This window comes from Peromyscus leucopus, chromosome 7, assembly GCF_004664715.2.
Source record: "Peromyscus leucopus breed LL Stock chromosome 7, UCI_PerLeu_2.1, whole genome shotgun sequence".
In the NCBI taxonomy this organism is placed as follows: domain Eukaryota; kingdom Metazoa; phylum Chordata; class Mammalia; order Rodentia; family Cricetidae; genus Peromyscus; species Peromyscus leucopus.
The window spans coordinates 41,540,870-41,560,480 of NC_051069.1; the positions used below are offsets into that span (position 1 = coordinate 41,540,870).

At 46.8% G+C, this 19,611-nt stretch overlaps 1 protein-coding gene across 1 annotated transcript in view; it reads left to right on the top strand.

The window, feature by feature from the left end:
* The window catches only part of St14 (ST14 transmembrane serine protease matriptase), a 46,563-nt gene that overhangs the window by 12,658 nt on the left and 14,294 nt on the right, over positions 1–19,611 (top strand). The window contains exons 2-7 of the mRNA XM_028858986.2: positions 14,129–14,288; positions 14,597–14,724; positions 14,875–14,945; positions 15,392–15,549; positions 15,736–15,771; positions 16,027–16,267. Coding sequence (XP_028714819.1) covers positions 14,129–14,288; positions 14,597–14,724; positions 14,875–14,945; positions 15,392–15,549; positions 15,736–15,771; positions 16,027–16,267 — 794 coding nt within the window. The remainder of the gene's footprint in view (positions 1–14,128; positions 14,289–14,596; positions 14,725–14,874; positions 14,946–15,391; positions 15,550–15,735; positions 15,772–16,026; positions 16,268–19,611) is intronic.

Consider the following 19,611-nt stretch of genomic DNA (forward strand, 5'->3'; position numbering starts at 1 on the left):
GCTTACAACTGTCTGTAACTCCAGTTCCAGTGGAGTTACACCAAGGCACATAAAATAAAGTTGAATAAATTAAAAAAAAAAAAAAGAACACTCTTGCTAAGAAATGTAAACGACCATTTGAGCTGCTATAAAAATGGTGCCATGATGAAGGTGGCCTTCCCTCCAGTTAGCAAGCTACACCCTATCTTTGGAGTGCAATAAAGTGAAGAGCAATAAAGTGAGATATGCCAGTAATCAGCATCTCGGCCTCTGGCCTCTCTCTGACTCCGCCTCTGCTGTATACGCAGAGCTGCCCATGCCCCCAGGTCCAGCTCCTCTGGTCCAGACACAGACACTGGTTTGTTTTGGGACTCATTCTCCACTCTGTTGTCTGAGGTGACCTCTGGTTCTGTGACGTTTCTGGGAACTCTGGTGAGGATGTCCAGAACTGGCTGGCATGGTTATGCTGGGTGGGTCATTCTTGAGCGGGCAGATGTCTTCAAAATGCTATAGACTGTCTTCCTGCTGTGGCAACCACCTCCGTGCTCAGTCATGGCCATTGCACTTTCATTACTTGCTGGAAGAGCCGTAGGGATGTTTTACAGTTCTCATGGCCCAGTGGTGGCGACATCATGGATGAGATCTGTCCCACCTGTTGATGGATACACTGAGTCACTGATCATGTAAGTGAAGACTGTCTGCCACACATCAGTGACAACTGTCGCAGTGGCTAATGTGTCCAGCCACCCTTGTCTTAGTCTCGGGTCTGAGCCACACACCTGTGTCCCCAGACGATGAAATCACCTCTGCCCCTTGACCTTGATCTCTAGCAGCAGACAAAGGTTTGCACTTATCATGGGACTGCCCTTCACCCTCCCTGAGAGTCTGAGTAACCTCTTCAGGCTTCCATGATTACCCCTGTCTTCCCAGAAGGTCACACCCAACTTAGAATGTGTGAGTCTGGAGTGAAGGTCTTTTTCTCTCCTCCCATGATTTGGATGGAATGACTTTGGATCTTGTATAGTGTGATAGAGAATTGACAGGCAGTTGTAGCATGAATCTTAAAAGGTCTTACTAATCAAAACAAACCTGGAGCCAGGTATTGGGTTGAACTCTCAGAGGCAGAACCAGCCACAGCTAACCTCACCTCACCAACTTCTCAGCCAATCTTGTTTCCTCAGACTGGAAGCCTCTGGGTCCTCATTCAAATAAATCTCAGCTGAACTACTGCTAAAAGCCTAAAAGCTTAACCAGCTTCTAGTTCCTGGTCCTCATGACTTTATATATCTTTCTGCTTCTTGCCATCACTTCCTGGGATTAAAGGCGTGAGTCACCATGCCTGGCTGTTTCCAGTGTGGATTTGAACTTACAGAGATCCAGATGGATCTCTGCCTTTGGAATGCTACAATTAAAGGTGTGTGTGCCACCATTTTCTGGTCTCTATGTCTATCTAGTGGCTGTTCTGTCCTCTGACCCCAGATAAGTTTATTAAGGTGCACAATATATTGGGGACACAATATATCACCACAGGCTGTAGCTAGAGTTTCCCTGCCTTGCCCACAGTCAGGACAAATCTTTGTCACTGCCAGTCCACAGCACTCAGACCAACAAGTAAACACAGAGACTTATATTGCTTACAAACTGTATGCCGTGCAGGCTTCTTGCTAACTTTTTATAGTTAATTAATCATTTATTTTATTACTTGGTGTTGCTGCATCTTCACATGCTGCTGGTCATGCGCGCTGCAGTGTCTCTCCGCTCCTTTGCTTCCAGTTCTCTCTTCCTTTCCACTTTCTGCTGCCTGGCAACAGTGTTTTATTTATTGACCAATCAGAGCAATTTGACATATAGACCGTCCCACAGCAACAGCAGTGAAAGAATTCACCCAGCTCAGACCAGAATAGAAAATGGCAAGTTTACCAAGTATACTGCAGTGAAGCCACAGATAAGGACAGAAGCAGAAGAACCTCCTGCCTTGGCCAGTTAGCTGCAGTGGTTGGTGGCTTTGGTTGAAATCCATCCTCAACCCCACCACCTGCCATGCAAATGAGGGCAGTCCTGATTGGTTGACGTTTGACTCTGAGGGAAGTCTGGGTTTACAGGCCACATCTTTGGTGCAGGACCATGGTTAGCTTGGTTGTCCTGGCCAGTTCCTCTTTCTCTCTGTCTCTGTCTCTCTGTCTCTGTCTCTTCCTCCCTCCCTTTCTTTTTTCCTTCTTCCTTCCTTCCTCCCTCCATCCCTCCCTTCCTCCTTCCTTCCTTCCTTTTTTTTTTTTTTTTTTTTTTTTTTTTTGGTTTTCCGAGACAAGGTTTTTCTATATATTAGTCCAGTCCTGGCTGTCCTGGAACTCAATCTGTAGACTAGGCCTGTTTCTGGGATTAAAGGCATGCACTACCACTACCTTGCCAGTTCCTGTTTCTTCTGTGGCATTGTTAAGGATGCTCTCTGGACCAAGCTTGCATTATTTAAATGACCTGATAGGGACATTCTTTTCTGGTCTCTCAATGGTAATATTGTCTCTACAGCTAGTACTTTTGTTGTTACTAACCATTAAGTCACTTTTTAGTTGCTTTCTCTCTAACAGGGATTATGCCCTGACCTAGCAATGGCAAATCCTTGCTTTGGTTTGCTGGTCCCAGAACCAGGGATAGTATGGACCTCAGAGAGACTATACCCTGGTGATGGGTCTGTATGTGCTGGGAACCAGGATGGAGAGCCTCTCAGTGAGAGGACCCTTCAGTCAATTTGAAAAGTTTTGTTGCTTCAGCATTTAGCTTTCAGCCATGGTTGGTTTCCTACCTAATGGAATATTTCAGCAAATAAAATACTCATTTTTTTTTTTTTGTCTCTTACAAATAAAGTTTTTATTTGCTGTTTGTTTTGATGAGCTCTGGTCTCAAGGACCAAGTGAGCTTAAAATAACAGAACATGTGATTTCCATTTGGTGAAAGTGCCTGACTTTGATCATCAGCACCCACAGCTGGGTGGGAAGGAGATGGGTGGGTCACGGGAGATTGGTGCCAGTGCAGTGTAATAGGTGAGCTCTAGATTCCGTGATTTTGTCTCAAAAACAAAGTGAGAGTGACTGAGAAAGACACACTATGTCTTCAGGTGTTCACATGTTGGAACACACATGTGCACTCACTTGTATATGCACCTGCATGCACACATGTCCATACCCACATACATCACACACATACCAAAACAAGAAAGAAAGAAAACTTGATTTCCTCCAGGGTTTCTGGCGTCTGGACTCGTCCTCTGGGTTTCTGGACCGCCCTCTCACTCCAGGAAGTTGAGTGGGGATGGATACTCTGATGTCATACTTGCAACCTGAGCTCAGGGCTTTCCCCTTTCCTGCCCCAGGGTCTGTACTGAGTTACACACTTCAAGTCATTTCCTTGGAAATTATCCTGTGCTCTTTTGTCTCAGTGCCCTGGGGCCATGCTGTGTTTCTGGCTACTCTGGCTGGCATCAAACCAGAGGTTGTGGACAGGAAGAGGTCACCATAGTTACGAGGCTTCTGTCTGTGGTGAGCAAGCACCTGGCTTCGTGCCCTGGGTCTTGTTTGTGCACCTGCAGATGTGTTTACATCCGAGGAACAGAAAGAGAGGCAGGCACAGGTGTACTTTCTCTTCTGTTGTCCCTGGCTGTATAGAGACCCTGTGTGGAGTTATACCAGGTTGTAAAGGGCTCTCTGCTACCCTCATCCCTCCCACCCATTCCCTCCCCTGCACTCCGGGGCCAAGCACATACACACCTGAAATCCTGCCTCCAGTTGAAAGAGCTTGGCTCTGGTCCCGGTGTCACGGAGATTTCTAATCTTATCTTTGAGACCTTGGACAGGCCACTCCCTCTCACTCAGCCTCAGTTTCTTCGTCAATAAAATGACAGAGTTATGTAAGACAACCTCTCTGATGCCTGAAAATGGAGCTGTGGTTATAAAAAGGGACAGGCAAGTGACTGATTAAACGGTTGTTTCCGGGTTGAGTAGAACCCCCAGAAATCTTATTTGCTCCCTAAATTCTGGAAGGTGACCGTGCAGGGAGGCAGACATTACATCATGGATCTGCCTCCAAGTGCTATGTGATTTTGCAGAAGCAGTGGCTCTCCCTGCGTTTTCTGTAAATTGGGGTGACGATGGTAGTCTTGAACGGTTCTCAGGATTGTTGTGAAGGTCCGGGAAGAAAATAGTTGGGAAATTACAGATTTAAAATACATCTAAACATAATGACTTTTCTACATAATATTTCTTACACACATGAATAATCTGTTTTGATTGTGTAGCTGAATCCTTTGTGAGTTTTTTTTTCTACATTTCTCTGTTCATGTAGGTAGGTGTACATGCATGTGAAGGGTCAGAGGTCAACATCAGGTGTCTTCCTTAGTTTCTCTCCAACATAAAGATTTTAGTTTTATGTCTGACTGTTTTGTCTGCCTGTGTAGATGTGCAGCATGTGCATGCAGTGCCTGTGGAGACCAGAAGAGGGCGTCAGTTCCACTTGGAAGTTGAGTTACCCATGGTTATGAGCCTCTTTACAGGTGTTGGAAACCTAACCTGGGTCCTCCACAAGAGCAGCGAGTGCTTAACCATCGAGCCATCTCTCCAGTCCCCCTCCACCTTATTTATTTTGAGACAGGCTCTGTCACTGAACCAGGAGCTCACCAGTTCTGCTAGGCTAGCTGGCCAGGGAGCCCCTCCCCCCCCAAATCATCTTGTCTTCATCCCAATGCACCTGGCTTTTGTGTGGATGGTGGGGATCCAGACTGGGGTCATCTTGCTAACACAGTAAACAGTTTACTGTCAGTCCTTCTCCCTAGCTCCTGTCTTCTTCTTCCCTTATTTTTTTTTTTTTTTTTTTTTTTTGGTCAGAGCCGAGGACGGAACCCAGGGCCTTGCGCTTGCTAGGCAAGCGCTCTACCACTGAGCTAAATCCCCAACCCCTCTTGCTCTTCTTCCTCCTCCTCCTTCTACATTTATTTATTTATTTATTTATTTATTTATTTATTTATTTATTTATTTATTTTGTGTACAGTGTTCTGTCTGCATGCATCCCTGCAGGACAGAAGAGGGCATCAGATCCCACTATAGATGGTTGTGAGCCACTGTGTGGTTGCTGGGAATTGAACTCAGGACCTCTGGAAGATCAGCCAGTGTTCTTAACTGCTGAGCCATCTCTCCAGCCCCCCATTTTCTCATTCTTAAACATCACCGGACAACCGAGGCCCATTCTACAATTTTTTAAAAAAGTGTATTTTCTGAAGGAGAAAAGCAAAACTAAGCTGAATAAAAACTCGGTTGCATTCTAAAAGAGAGTAAGAAGGTAGTGACTTCAGATCATTAACAGCAGCTGCTCAAATGGCTACTCTTCCAGGAAGAAAAATCTTCTTGGAAATGAAATGTATGACTTTAGGAATAAAACACTGCCTTGATAGTTAGTCCTGACATCATCATGGGAGCCCTCCAGTTTTGCTCTTTTTCCAGGGCTTTGCATTTACATATGAATCTCACATTCAGCCAATTAGTGTCTACAGAAGACACCCTGGGGTTTTGGTCAGGATCATATTGAATCATAGATACTTATGAGTTAGATACCTTAACAATATTGAGTCTTCAGGCATGAACAGGATACAGCAGCACATTTGTCTCTGAAGTTTTCTTTCATGATATTCTGTATTTTCTTCTCTTTCTTCCTTTTTCTCCTTTTTTTTTTTTTTTATTGTTTTGTTTTCCTGGGAGAGGGTTTCTCTGTGTAGCCCTGGCTGTCCTAGAACTTACTCTGTAGCCCAGGCTGGCCTCAGACTCACTGAGATCCACCTGCCTTTGCCTCCTGAGTGCTGGGATTAAAGAAGTGCACCACCACTGCCTGGCCGATATTCTGTATTTTCAGGGTGCTCATCTTGAATGTCTTTTGACAGACTTGCTCCTGAGGAGTTTGCCTTTGTGAAATATTGTAACTGGTAACTCTTACTATTACTTTCCCATTGTTCATTGCTGGAATACAGACATACAGTAGGTTTTTGTTTATTGATCTTAAATTCTGCAACATTGCTAAACAATTTCAATAACTTTTCTTCAAAATTTTAAACTACATTGATTGATGTGTGTGTGTGTGTGTGTGTGTGTGTGTGTGTGTGTGTGTGTGTGTATGGGTGTGAACACAGCATGGTGGTATTTGGCTATATACCACAAGGACAATTTGCAGGAGGAGTCAGTTCTTTCTTGGTAGCAAGAGCCTTTACCTATTGAACCAATCTGGCTGGCACATGAACAGCATGGTAATCACATAAGGGTAGACAGGTAGCTTGATGGAACCAATCAGTCTGTAAATGAAGCTACCGTTAATTTCATGAACATTTATTTGACAAAGGTCGTGCTGAAAAGAAAGGGTAGTTTGTCAATAAAGATGATAGAATTATTGGAGACCTGTCTGTGAAAATTAAAAGGACTTCATTCATACTTTACACCATGAAAACAAAGACCCACAAAAGCTCTTGGGTATATAGGCCCAAATCTAAAACCTAAAGTCATAAAACTTCTAGAAGAAAATGTAGGGGGAAAATCTTTTGCTTAGGGAAAAATTCTTAGATTAAAAAAAAAAAATCTAAGCTTAATCCATCAAAGAAAAATTTGACAGGTTGGTCATCATCAAATAAAAAACCCTACCCTCATCAAAAGACATTATTACTAAGGAATTAATACCCAAGCCACAGAGTGAGGAGAGTCCTTGGGGATATATGAAGTTGCATCTAGACTATACGTAAAGAGCTCTCAAATAGGCGAAAGATTAGAGAACACACTTCAGCCAAGGTCAACAGAGGACAGTGGAGCACACGGCAAGTTACTCAGCTTCATCAACCGTCAGAGAGAAGCCGTTTACAGCCACAGTGAGGAACCACATGCATCTGTGGAACTGGAAAGGCTCCCTCCCTCTCTCGTTTGCTTCCAGTCTGTAATGAACACTCCGACCCAAAGCAACTTGAAAGTTGGTTTACACAGCCCAGTCATAGCCTATCATTGAAGGGAGTTAGGAAAACGATTCAAGCAAGAGCCAAGGCTTTTCCTGGAAGAACACTGTCCACTGGGTTTGTCCTCATGGCTAACTCAGCCTGCTTCCTTATATAACCCAAAACCACCCACCCAGGGACCGCACCACCCACAGTGGGCTGAACCCGCTCACAGCAACCAGCAACCAAGAAAACGCCACACAGAGATGCCACTGGTCAATCCGATGGAGGCATTTTTTTAACTGAGGTTCCCATACTCCCAGGTGGCTCTAGTTTGTGTCTGGTTGACAAAAACTACCTAGCACATTGACCATACCAAGTGCTAGGTTGGGCGTGACCATCTAGAATGTTCACGCATTGCTAATGGGAATGTCAATTGAGACAAGCCCTTCGGGAAACAGCTTGGTGGTGGTTCCTCCGTTCAACACACACTTGTCAGACGGATGCAGCACTCCACGGGATGTAGATCTGCACCCTACAGAAATGAAAGTGTAGTCCACTACGACGACTCCCACAGGGGTGTTCATACTTACTGAGTAATTTCATTAACATAGCATGGCGGTTTGAATGAGATGCCCCCCCCCCACTTCTTCAGGCATTTCCGTACTTGGTGCCCAGTTGGTGGCACTGTTTTGGGAGGATGAGGAGATGTGGCTTTGCTGGAGGAAGTGTACACCCCCCCGGGGGGGGGGGCATGGGTAGGCTCTGAGGTCTCAAAAGTCATGTGCCATTCCCAATTTGACTTTCTCTCTCTGCTCCCCACTTACGGATGGAGATATAAACCCTCAGCTTGAAGTTCCAGTTGCCATGCTTGCATTCCGAATCACTCCCCGCCATGATGGTGATGGACTTTTATCCCTCTGGAACCCAAATCAACCTTTCCTTCCATAAGTCGCCTTGGTCATGTGTTTACTCACAGCACTAGAGAAGTAACTCATACATGTTGAATTCTGGGGAAAAGTAAATAAATCTTCAGTGATAGCAAAGAGTGGTTGCTTGGAGACAGGAAATCGGGGAAGAACAGGAGGGAGGACTTGGAAGGAAGCTTTTAAAGGTGGTGGCATGTTCGTTATTTTGACTGTGATGCTGGTTTCACAAGTATAAATATGTGCTTATGTTTGTTAGCTTTTCATTGCCATGGCCAGGCTGCCCGACAGAGGCCTGTGCTAACGACGAGCTTCCACCCACTCTGATCAGCTCATCTGTCAAAGGTTCTGTAGCAGAACCATCTGGGGAACAAACATTGAAAATGCAAGCCTGTGGGCGACACTTCGGAGCCAACCATAACAACGCTCCGAGCTAGAATCTCTGAGCAGGTCCCATTGATTGTACACCACTGAGCCTCAGTGAAGCTGTCTTAAACACTCTAAGAAGGCTTGAAGCGTAAGCTGAGGACACACCCAGAAAAAGTGAAGTGATGGAGAGCTGTAAAACATGAGGAAGGGAGAACAAGACAGAGGTGCCGTGCACTTTCCCGTTGGTGTTCAAGTGTGCCCGCAATGTATTTGGTTACTTATGCTCTTGTATGTATCTTGCTCACCATTTGTGAGTCCTTTGAACTTGGAGAGTTATTCCTATCATCAGATCTTCCTTGGACATGTCCTTTTGGTATTGCATTGGCAATGTCCTCTCTGCCAGCTCAAAATTGGACTCTAGCTGCTTTTCCTTCCCCTCTGAGGTGGTTTGAATAAGAATGACCCCCATTATATTTGAGTACTTGGTCACCACTGAGTAGAACTGTTTGAAAGGATTACAAGGGTAATCCTTGTTGGAGGACAGGTGTTCCTGGATGTGGACTTTGAGCTTTCAAAAGACCGTGCCAGGTCCAGTCTCTCTCTTTCTAGGCCTTCGGGTCAGGATGTAGCTCTCAGCTAATGATCCAGCACCATGTGTACCGCCATGCTCCCTGCCTTGATGATAATAGACTACGCCTCTGAAACTGTAAGCCAGGCCCCAGTGAAATGCTTTAGTCTATAAGAGTTGTCCTGGTCATCATGTTTCTTCCCAGTCATAGAACAGTGACTAAGACACTCTTCCTTCCTTCCTTCCTTCCTTCCTTCCTTCCTTCCTTCCTTCCTTCCTTCCTATAGACCTCCCTCCCTCCCCCTCCCTCCTTCCTTCCTTCCTTCCTTCCTTCCTTCCTTCCATCCCAGGACCCTATGGCTGTCGGAAGCACTCTACCTCTGAGCCCCCAGGCCTCAGTGTTATTGAAGATGGGAGTGAGACGAGGAAATGTATAGTTCAGAATCTCCAAATTTTTATCTCTGCTCAAGCAAAGAGACATCTGCTCCTCCAGAACCCCATAGTGGATGGGAAGGAGAGTTGGAGAAATTTAACCAGAGAATGTCGTGACTTGAGGACCAAAGGTCAGAAGAAGACTATAGTGAGGAGTGGAGGAAGGGAGACAGACTTATTCCCCAACCTGGTCCCAGATACTAGTAGCTGCATGCAAATCCAGTGAGGAAATCAGAAAGCAGTGTGTTCTTTGGAGCAGTGAACCATACCATAGAATGGCAGTGCCCAGTAGAAAATCTGACTAGACTGCCTGGCAGTGGTGTATGCACGCAGAGCTTTGAACAGCCTTTATGATCTCATCTGTAATGTGAATGGACAATGAAGGATCCTTGAGCATTTGAGGAAAAGCTTCAATACAAAGGAAAGGTACTCAAGAAAAATATAAGGAGAAAAGTATGTATCTGTAAAACAAACACAAGATGCAATAGAAGAGGAAATAATAAAAAACCTTATTAAAGTTTTGGTAGCAGACATGAACAATCATAGAGAAAAGAGGTTAAAGCCTGAGATGCTAATCCAGAGAAAGAATAAGTAAGGACTGATATAGTTAGGCAAAAGTACATCAGAGAAAATGAAGGAGAGGAATAAATCAAGAAATATCACAAGAAAGTCTCTTAGATTGAAACACGGAAATTTCCAAATTCCGAGGACATATAGTGACTTTGACAGAATGAAATTCAGAGCTAACTCAGAGTTCATTTCAAGGTTTTTCAGAGAAAGACAAACCATTAAATGAAAGAAAACAGATTTATGTCTCTCAGAAGCAAAATTAGAAATGTAGTGTTTTCAAAGTTCAAAATGGGAATTATTTTAACCCTATAATTCTATACCCATCCCAACTATCAACAAATTTTAGTGTAGGAAAAAAAAGTTATATATTTTTATTTTTGTTTGTTTGTTTATTTATTTATTTATTTATTTATTTATTTATTGAGATAGGGTCTCTTTATGTGGCCCAGATTATTCTAGAATTCACTCTGTAGACCAAGCTGGCCTTGAGCTCACAGAGGTCCACCTGCCTCTGCTTCCTGAATGCCTGAATGCTGAGATTAAAGGTCTCTCTCTCTCTCTCTCTCTCTCTCTCTCTCTCTCTCTCTCTCTCTCTCACACACACACACACACACACACACACACACAGAGAGAGATGAATAGATACAAATAAAAACTATATTTAAAAACATGTAAAGTATCAAAATGTTTCCATCTTAGAAAGCTACTAAAAATGGAATAAAGGAGCTGGAGAATGGCTTAGTGTTTAAGAGAGCTTACTGCTTAAGAGGACCCAGGTTCAAAGTCCAGCACCCACAGGGCAGCTCACAACCATCTGTAATTCCAGTTCCAGGGAATCTAATGCCTCTTTTGACCTCTGTGAGTTCCTGTAATACATTGTACACATACATACACTCAGGCACACACACATAAAATAAAAAACAAATAAAAAAAAATGAGCCAGGTAGTGGTGGCGCACACCTTTAATCCTAGGCCTTGGGAGGCAGAGGCAGGTGCATCTCTAAGTTTGAGGCCAGCCTGGGCTACAAAATGAGTTCCAGGACAGCCAGGGCTGCTACACAGAGAAACCCTGTCTCAGAAAAGAAAAAATAAAATAAAAAAAAAAATAATAAAATAATAAAATAAAAAATAATAATATAAAGAAATAAAGAAAGAAAAAAGTGGAATAAGTTTTGGACAGAGTAGCTTATGATTGCAATCACAGATCTCAAAGCTGAGGCAGGAGAATCACTGAGTTTAAGCTCATCCTGGGCTACATAGCGAGTTCCATTGCTAGGCTACATTGCTTATAAAACCAATAAAAAACAAAAACAAAAACAAAACATCAAAAACCAAATAAAAGTAGAATGAGCCAAAGGGATGAAGACATGGAATTTTAGCAAACAGGGGCTTCAACACAAGACAGAGTCGAAGGAAGCTCCCAGGTGATGGGGGCAGTCCACCTCAGACGTGAGAAGGACGGAAGGCTCTGGGAGATGTGAGAAGGGACAGGGGACTCTGGGAGAAAGGCTCACAGGGAGAAAATGAAGTGAGTTATTTGACAAACTTCTTATGTGAAAGGGTGAGAAGATTACAAGGTCCTAGCAGTTCTGTGTAAAAACTGGAGTGTTTATTGAAATGTAAATAAAATGAAACATTATAGCAAATGAAACAAATTATATAGGAGAGGAAACAAGGGTGTGTGAAATAGTCTAATGAAAAGAACCAAAATGTTTGTTTATTTATTCAGTTTTTCAATTGTTTGGTTTGGGAGAGTTGTTTTGTTTTGAGACGGTGTCTTGCTGTGTAGCCCAGGCTGGACTGGTGTTTGCTGTGTAGCCCAGGCTGGTCTGGTGTTTGCTGTGTAGCCCAGGCTGGTCTGGTGTTTGCTGTGTAGCCCAGGCTGGTCTGGTGTTTGCTGTGTAGCCCAAGCTGGTCTGGTGTTTGCTGTGTAGTCTAGGCTTGCTTCAAACTGGCAATCCTACTGTCCCTTGCCTGTTGACTGCTCGGGTTACAAATGTGACATTTTCCCTATTGATGATTATACACACACACACACACACAGAGAGAGACACAGACACACACACACACACACACACACACACACACACACACACACACACACACACACCTGGAACTCTTCTGTAAACAAGGCTGACCTTGAACTCAGAGATCCACCTACCTCTACCTCCCAAGTGCTGGGATTAAAGGTGTGCGTCCACCACCACTTAGCTTACTTTTTTTGTTTGTTTGTTTGTTTGTTTTGTTTTTAAACTTTGGTTCTCCAACTTTGGGAGGATAGAGGAGAAAAAAAGGAAGGAAGGATGTTATTACATTATCAAAATAGTAAATCAGAGCTTAGCAATAGAGTGCTTGCTGCTCTTCCAGAGGACCTAAATTGTCACCCATCATCCACACCAGGCAGCTCACAAATGCTTGTTATTCCAGCTCCGGGTGATCTGACACCCTTTTTTAAGCCTTCTTGGGCACCTACCTGCACCCACATGCATATATCCACATACAGATACACATAATTTTAAAAAGTGAGCTGGGCATGGGGGTGTGTGCCTTTAATCCCAACACTGGGGGAGGCAGAGACAGAGGTATCTCTGTGAATTTGAGGTTACTCTGCTCTATATAGTAGAGACTTCTGGAATGAGTGATTTTTAAGTGCCTACCTCTGAGATGTGCATCTGTGGGATCGGATAAGTAATGGCATGAAACTGTGAGATACAAGGTTTCTCCTGTGGCAGGGGGTGGGTTCTCTCATACCAGTGTTAATGCTGTGACGATGTGACAGATCCAGTGTTGGTTCCGGCAGTGAATGCAGTCTTTTGTCTGCTCGAGGTGCTGGAAATAGATGATGGATGAGGACTTAGCCCTAAGACACTTACACCGTTTCCCTCTGAGACCCAAGACCAGGGAACGTTGTGTTAGAGGGGCGGGAAAATGTAAGAGCTGGGCAATATTCAGGACATCTGCAAAACACCATTTTGGGGCAAGACTCAGCCATTGTAATCATGAACTCATGGCAGCTGTGACTGTCTGCATTGGGTCTGCGCAGGCCACAAAACCAGAAGTCATAAATCTGGGAAAGAGACTGTTAGGAAAAATGGGGTGAGGGGGCTGCAGAGATGGCTCAGTGGTTAAGAGCACTGACTGCTCTTCCAGAGGACCTGGGTTCAATCCCGAGCGCCCCACATGGCAGCTCACAGCTGTGACTCCAAGATCTGACACCCTCACACAGACATGCATGCAAGCAAAACACTAATGCACATGAAATAAAAACAAATAAATTATTTAAAAAAAAGGAATGGGGGATCTGATAGGGGGAGCGGGGAAAGAGAGGGTGTGGGAAGAGAGTCATCAGAATGTATCATATACAGTATGGAATTGTTGAAGAGCAGCCATCAAGGTGGCCGGGCAGCTAAAGGCCTTTGTCATCAAGCTTGACAGCCCGATTTTAGTCCCTGGACCCCACATGGTGGAAGTAGACCTGACTTCTGCAAGTTGTCCTCTGACTCCCACCCCCCTACACACACACACACACACACACACACACACACACACACTTTAAAAAAAGAAGAAATGTTGGTTGGAGCTTGACATAGAGTACCTAGGCAACAGCAGCGGTGTCTCAGAAACCTGAAACAGTTCTGCAGCTGAGGTAGTCAACGTGAGGTTCAAGGTGGGGTTCAAGGTGGGACCGTTGCTTTCTTTGAAATATCAGGGGTAAGGCTGCCAGACAGGGTGGGCAATTTCCTTCCTGCCCACAGACTTTCTGGCCCAGGTGACCAAGGGGACTGCATTGGTACAGTCGAGGCTGGTCTTAGAAGTCCCGTTTTTGTTCTTGGACTGTTTGCTCTCCCTGCATGTGGGCAGCCATCCATGCCAAAGATGTTTTGCACATCCAGATCTTCAGCGCTGGTGTAGACACTCCTGAAGTCCTGCGCTTGTTTGGTTTGGTCTTGAGAAAGGGTCTCATGTGGCTCAGGCTGGCTTCCAACTCCTCTGTGGCTGAACTGGTCCTGAACTCCTAATCCTCTGCCCTCAAGTCCCAAGGGCTGGACCTGTAGGAACATGCCAGCACACCCTGCTCCAGGTTTTGTTCAGTAGTTCATGCCCACCAACCATGTAAGTGTGGACGGAAGCCCCTCCATTTCCTCCACTGAGGTGGTGTTTTGCATCTTGGAACAGGTGGAGGCCCTTGGGCGCAGAGACCCTGCACTTGTGGGTGAAGCCCCTTCTTTCTCGCCTGGTCCTGGTTCTCCCAAGGTCACGAGTGTCCCTGAACTCCCGGGGCTGGGAAGCTATTGTGGGGAGCGTTTCTGAGTCCCGAAACACCTTTCTGTTTAGAACATGAATGGCTTTGAGGAGGGTGTGGAGTTCCTGCCTGCGAACAATGCCAAGAAAGTGGAGAAGCGAGGCCCCAGGCGCTGGGTGGTGCTGGTGGCCATGCTGCTGGGCTTCCTCTTGCTGTCCCTCGTGGCCGGCTTGCTGGTGTGGCACTTTCACTGTGAGTACAGTGTGGGCTGTGGGAGGGTGACAGTGGTAGTGTTCCCTCTTCCCTCAGTGGACAGACAAAGGGCCATCTATGATGGACAGGGAGAGAATACGGAAGGGATGAGAGGGGACGGGAGGAGAAGGATTAGTGGGAAGTGTTCTCGGAAACTGTCTCCCTGAGTCCTTTCAGGCCATGATGGTGGATGATGGGGAACTGGTCAGCTCTGGCCCCCTCCACATCTGTCCCTCCCCGCTGAGGGCAGCAGGGTGGAACCAGTGACATTGCGTCATTGTCCATGACCACTTGTTGGCCTTTGGCAGTTTCAAATGTTCGGGTCCAAAAAGTCTTCAACGGCCATCTGAGGATCACAAATGAGAACTTTCTGGATGCCTATGAGAATTCAAACTCCACGGAGTTCAAAAGCCTGGCCACCCAGGTGAAGGAAGCGGTGAGTCCCTGCGTCTCAACACCCCACCGTGACTCCGCTCATCTTTGCCTCCGGATCCCTGAGCTGGGGGTCGGGTAGAGCATGGGAGCAGCCCGGGGAAGGGTCATTTCTACTGTTTGGTCAGCTTCATGCCTTGTCCTCTCCCCTCAGCTGAAGCAGTTGTACAGTGAAGTTCCTGTCCTGGGTCCCTACTACAAGAGGTCGGGTATAATTGCGTTCAGGTGGGTGCTGGCTTTGGTGCTGATGTGGGCCTTGACTCCCTGGGCATAGGATCATGTGTCTGTCCTTTGTGCAACTGACTTAGAACACCTGGTCCTCCTGTCTCCACGGCAGGGATTGATGGTTAGTGGTGCTGGCTGGGGGACGTCCGCGTGTGCTACATTCAGAAAGACATTGATTTTCCAGATTTGGACAACTTGAGGGAGTTGGGGTGTCCAGAAAGGCTTCCTCCTCACTCCTAAACTTGAGCTGACCCCAGGACATGTCCGCTTGAGGGCTGAGACCAAGAGAGCAAGCAAAGGTCAAGGGCTAGAGTGGGCGGGCAGCACAGAGAGCCCGCGGCAGGCTAGTGTCTCTCGGAGTAGCCTCAACTGCCGTGTGCCCGTGGTAGTAGAGAATGCAGGGGTCTCCGGAGCCCCACATCACAGGCTCCCCCCTGTCTCCGCAGTGAAGGCAGTGTCATTGCCTACTACTGGTCAGAGTTCAGCATCCCTCCGGACTTGGCGGAAGAGGTTGAGCGAGCCATGGCTGTGGAGCGAGTGGTCACATTGCCACCTCGAGCACGAGCACTGAAATCCTTCGAGCTGACCTCTGTGGTGGCCTTCCGTGAGTATGGGGCGGACCAGGGCGGGAATGTGTGGCCCAGCCTGTAGAGGAGGGGGGGCCGGGATCAGCGCCCACAGGCTCAGGTGACCTGAGGACTGCGGGCTGGCTGGCACGTCCCTTTTGGTTAATAAGGAAGCAAGAGTAAGGACATCATTTTGGTGAAATGTTTACCTTCTTGTTCTTCAGCCACTGACCCCAGAATGCTGCAGAGGCCTCGGGACAGTAAGTGCCATGTTGACGACCCCTGGTGGGAAAGAACGGGATCTTGTCAGATGCCCCTTAAGCCGTGGGCTCCCCAGAAGTTAGATGGTGCTGAAGGACAGGCATACCCTCTTTTTCCCTTCCCCTCCAAGAAGCCCTTCCTTGTGTCTACCTGAGTGAGCTTTTGGTGATTTGGGATGTAGGGGGGGCGGGTAAAGAAGCCCGGGGTGTGGCCTGCAGGGTCAACACCTTCCTTGTGTTTTGTCTCTCACACAGAAAGCTGCAGTTTTGCCCTGCATGCCCATGGTGGGGAGGTGACGCGCTTCACCACCCCGGGCTTCCCCGACAGCCCTTACCCAGCTCATGCCCGCTGCCAGTGGGTCCTGAGGGGGGACGCCAACTCTGTCCTGAGCCTCACCTTCCGCAGCTTTGATGTCGCTCCCTGTGATGAGGAAGGCAGTGACCTGGTCACCGTCTATGATACCCTGAGCCCCATGGAGCCGCACGCTGTGGTGCGGTGAGTGTCCTGGGAAGCAAGGGAGGTTCCGACGGCCGAGGGAGCCCGGCCCTTGCTGGGATGAGCCGTCTGAACCGATTGTGGCATGGGCTTGGGATACAGTCTGTGGCATTTGACCACAGGCCACAGTGGAGACAGACTGTGGAGAGCAGGTATGGCGCACACCAGCGTGAGCTCCAGGGAGTGGGGCCAGGAGTTGCTCAGCTTTGGCCGAGTCAAGGCTGGTGCACATCCAGCAGAGAAAACTGGACCTCCCTGCCTGACTGCTGAGGGCACGTGAGTCTGCTGTCAGAAAGGTAGTTTCCCATGGAGCAGGGATAGCCAGGCCTGCAGTCCTGGAGACAGTTACCATTGGAAAGGTGGCTTGTTACAGTTCCCAAGAGGAAGGGACATGGCCCAACACTGCTCAGTACAGCACAGCTCACCTCAGTATACAGAGGAACGCGGGGGGCTCCAGGTCAGCTGGGAGACAGAGGGAGTAAGGAAGAGTCAGCGGTTTATTTAAGAAACAAAACCTGGGGCTGGAGAAATGGCTCCGTGGTTAAGAGTCCTGATGCTTTTCTAGAGGTCCTGAGTTCAATTCCCGGCAACCACGTGGTGGCTCACGACCATCTATAATGGGATCTGATGCCCTCTTCTAGCATGCAGGCAGACATGCAGAGTTCTCATGTGGGGGGGGGGATGGAGAGAGAGAGAGAGAGAGAGAGAGAGAGAGAGAGAGAGAGAGAGAGAGAGAACCAACATGAAGGAACAGGCCTTAGACTGGCTCACTGGGATCATCTCAGCAGGCTCTGGAGCCAGGGCTGTTCTTAGCTGTCTGCTGCCGGACCCCACACGTGACAGCCTTATGGAGGAAGTATGAGGGCTCTGGATTGGCTGGCAGATATCTGAAGGGTCTTGTTAGGCGAAGCTCTAATAGTCTCTTGCTGGTACAAGGAGGGCAAAACCACCATCAGAATTACAGAAAATAAAGGTATCCTTAATATACCTGCTTGGGGTGGGGGTGGGGGGCTAGCCCAAGATGGGTACCCCAGATAGCCCCATGCCAGGATAGAGTTCTTCTCACACCTGTCAAGGGTACTGGGGGATGGTCAGCTTCTCCTTGATGAAGTAGGTCAAAGCCTTCTATCCATGTTGGCCCAAACCAAGACAGAACCATCTCTTGCTACAGCGTAGCAGTCAGGACTGTTCCCCTTCTCATCTCTCTATAAGTATCTTTCCCATCTATTAATTATGTAAAAAAGAAATACCCCCTACACCCAAAAAGAAGCCAAAAGCCAGGCATGTGGTTCATACTGGGTCCTAGCATTTAGAAACCCGAGGCAGGAGGATTGTCTGCACTACCCAGTGAGTTCTAGAACAGCCTGGGCTACAAGTGTGAGATACACACACGCTTTCTCACACATACATACAAACTAATAAATAATAATAATAATAATAATGGCTGGAGAGATGGCTCACAGGATAAGAGCACTGACTGCTCTTCCAGAGGACCCGGTTCAATTCCCAGCACCCACATGGCAGCTCACAACTGCCTGTAACTCCAGTCCCAGGGGATCTGACACTTCACACTAATGCACATTAAATAAAGTTAAATAAATTATTAAAAAAAATAATAATAAAGAGAAATTCCAGTAGGGACAAAAATGAGAAATCAGTAAGCAGAAGAGTGATCATGGCTGTCTTAGTTTCCTGTTGCTGTGATAAAAAACACTCTGAAAACACGCACTTAAGGGAGGAAGAGTTGATCTGGCTTCGAGTTCCAGGTCAAGTCTGCCATGGTGGGGAGTCACAGTGGTAACAGCTTGAGGGAGCTGGTTACATTGCATCCATGGTCAGGAGCAGAGTGCTGAATGCCTGATGTCTCTTTCTCCATTTTATACAGACCAGGGTCCCCACCAGGGAATGGCACCACCCACCACTCACAGCCCCTTTGCATGTCCAAAAGTTCATCTCCTGGGTGGTTCTAGATTTTATCAAGTTGGTAGCTCTAATCATCACACTGACTCTTCGCCTCCCCACCTGGGACCAATTACCACTAGGTTCAGCCTGACTTGTGTGTGCGCGTGTGCATGCCTTTAGGAAGGATTATACTGTATTTGGTTGTTTTGTTCTTTTTTTTTTTTTTTTTTTTTTTTTTTTTTTTTTTTTTTTTTTTTTTTGAGACAGAGGCTATATGCAGACAAAGTGGGTCTCAAACCCACAGAGTTCTGCCTGCCTCTGCTTCCTGGGCTGGGATTAAAGATGTGCGCCACCATACCTCTTTTATCACATACTAAGCATAGAATCTTGGGCAAGCTTTTTAGCCTCTCGGTGATGCAGTGTCCTTATCTGTGACAGGGTAGTTCTAGTGCCTACTGTGGAGATTTTGAGTCAATGGGTTTGAAAGCATTGGCTGGAGCTGGAGTTCAGTGGTTGGGTGCTTGTGTGGGGTTGTAGCTCAGTGGTTAGTGCTTGTGTGGGGTTGTAGCTCAGTGGTTGGGTGCTTGCGTGGGGTTGTAGCTCAGTGGTTGGGTGCTTGTGTGGGGTTGTAGCTCAGTAGTTGAGAGCTTATGTGAGGCTGTAGCTCAGTAGTTAGCGCTTGTGTGGAGCTGAGTTTATTCCCAGCTCTGAAAAGAAACAAACACAAACCATCTACCAAGAACTATGTCAAGTTATTTTTTAAAGAAATTTATTTTTATCATTATTTCTTATTCATAGATATGATGTGTGAGTGAATGCCATGAGTATGCAGAGGCCAGAAGAGGGTGTCCAGATGCCCTGGAGCTAGAGTTATGGGCAGTTGTGAGGTGTCCAACATGGGTGCTGGGAACGGAACTCAGGTTCTCTGGGAGGGCAGCAAGTGCGCCATCTTTCCAGTCCCCATTTGGCATGTTCTTAATAAGAGAATAATAAAAAAGGCTAAGGCAGGCAGATATCTGAGATCCAAGTAGCTAAAGCTACATAGTGAGACCTTCTCTCCAAAGTAAACAAACAGAACAATGCCTGGCATCCTGATGCCAGGAGCTGTCAGGTGGGCCCAGCTGGGTGTGCACAAGTCCGTGCAGGAGCTGTGGGTCAGAGGCAGTCCAGGGTAGTGGGCTTTCATCTGAGGTTCCGCGCTCCTCCAGGCTCGATTAAAGCATCCAGACTGGCTCTAAGGCCAAGCAAGGTTATGTCATGTGCAGGGTTTGTGTCTAATGTAGTGGCTACAGATACTCCTACGTCAAACCCATCCATCATGTTATTGACCCATTGAAGTTTGCCCGAAGCCTTCAGTCTGTTGCCAAGGAGACAGCTGATGAACACTGGGGGACTGAGGGTCCTGAACTCTTGTTGGGTTGGAGAAGACCCCACAGATAAAT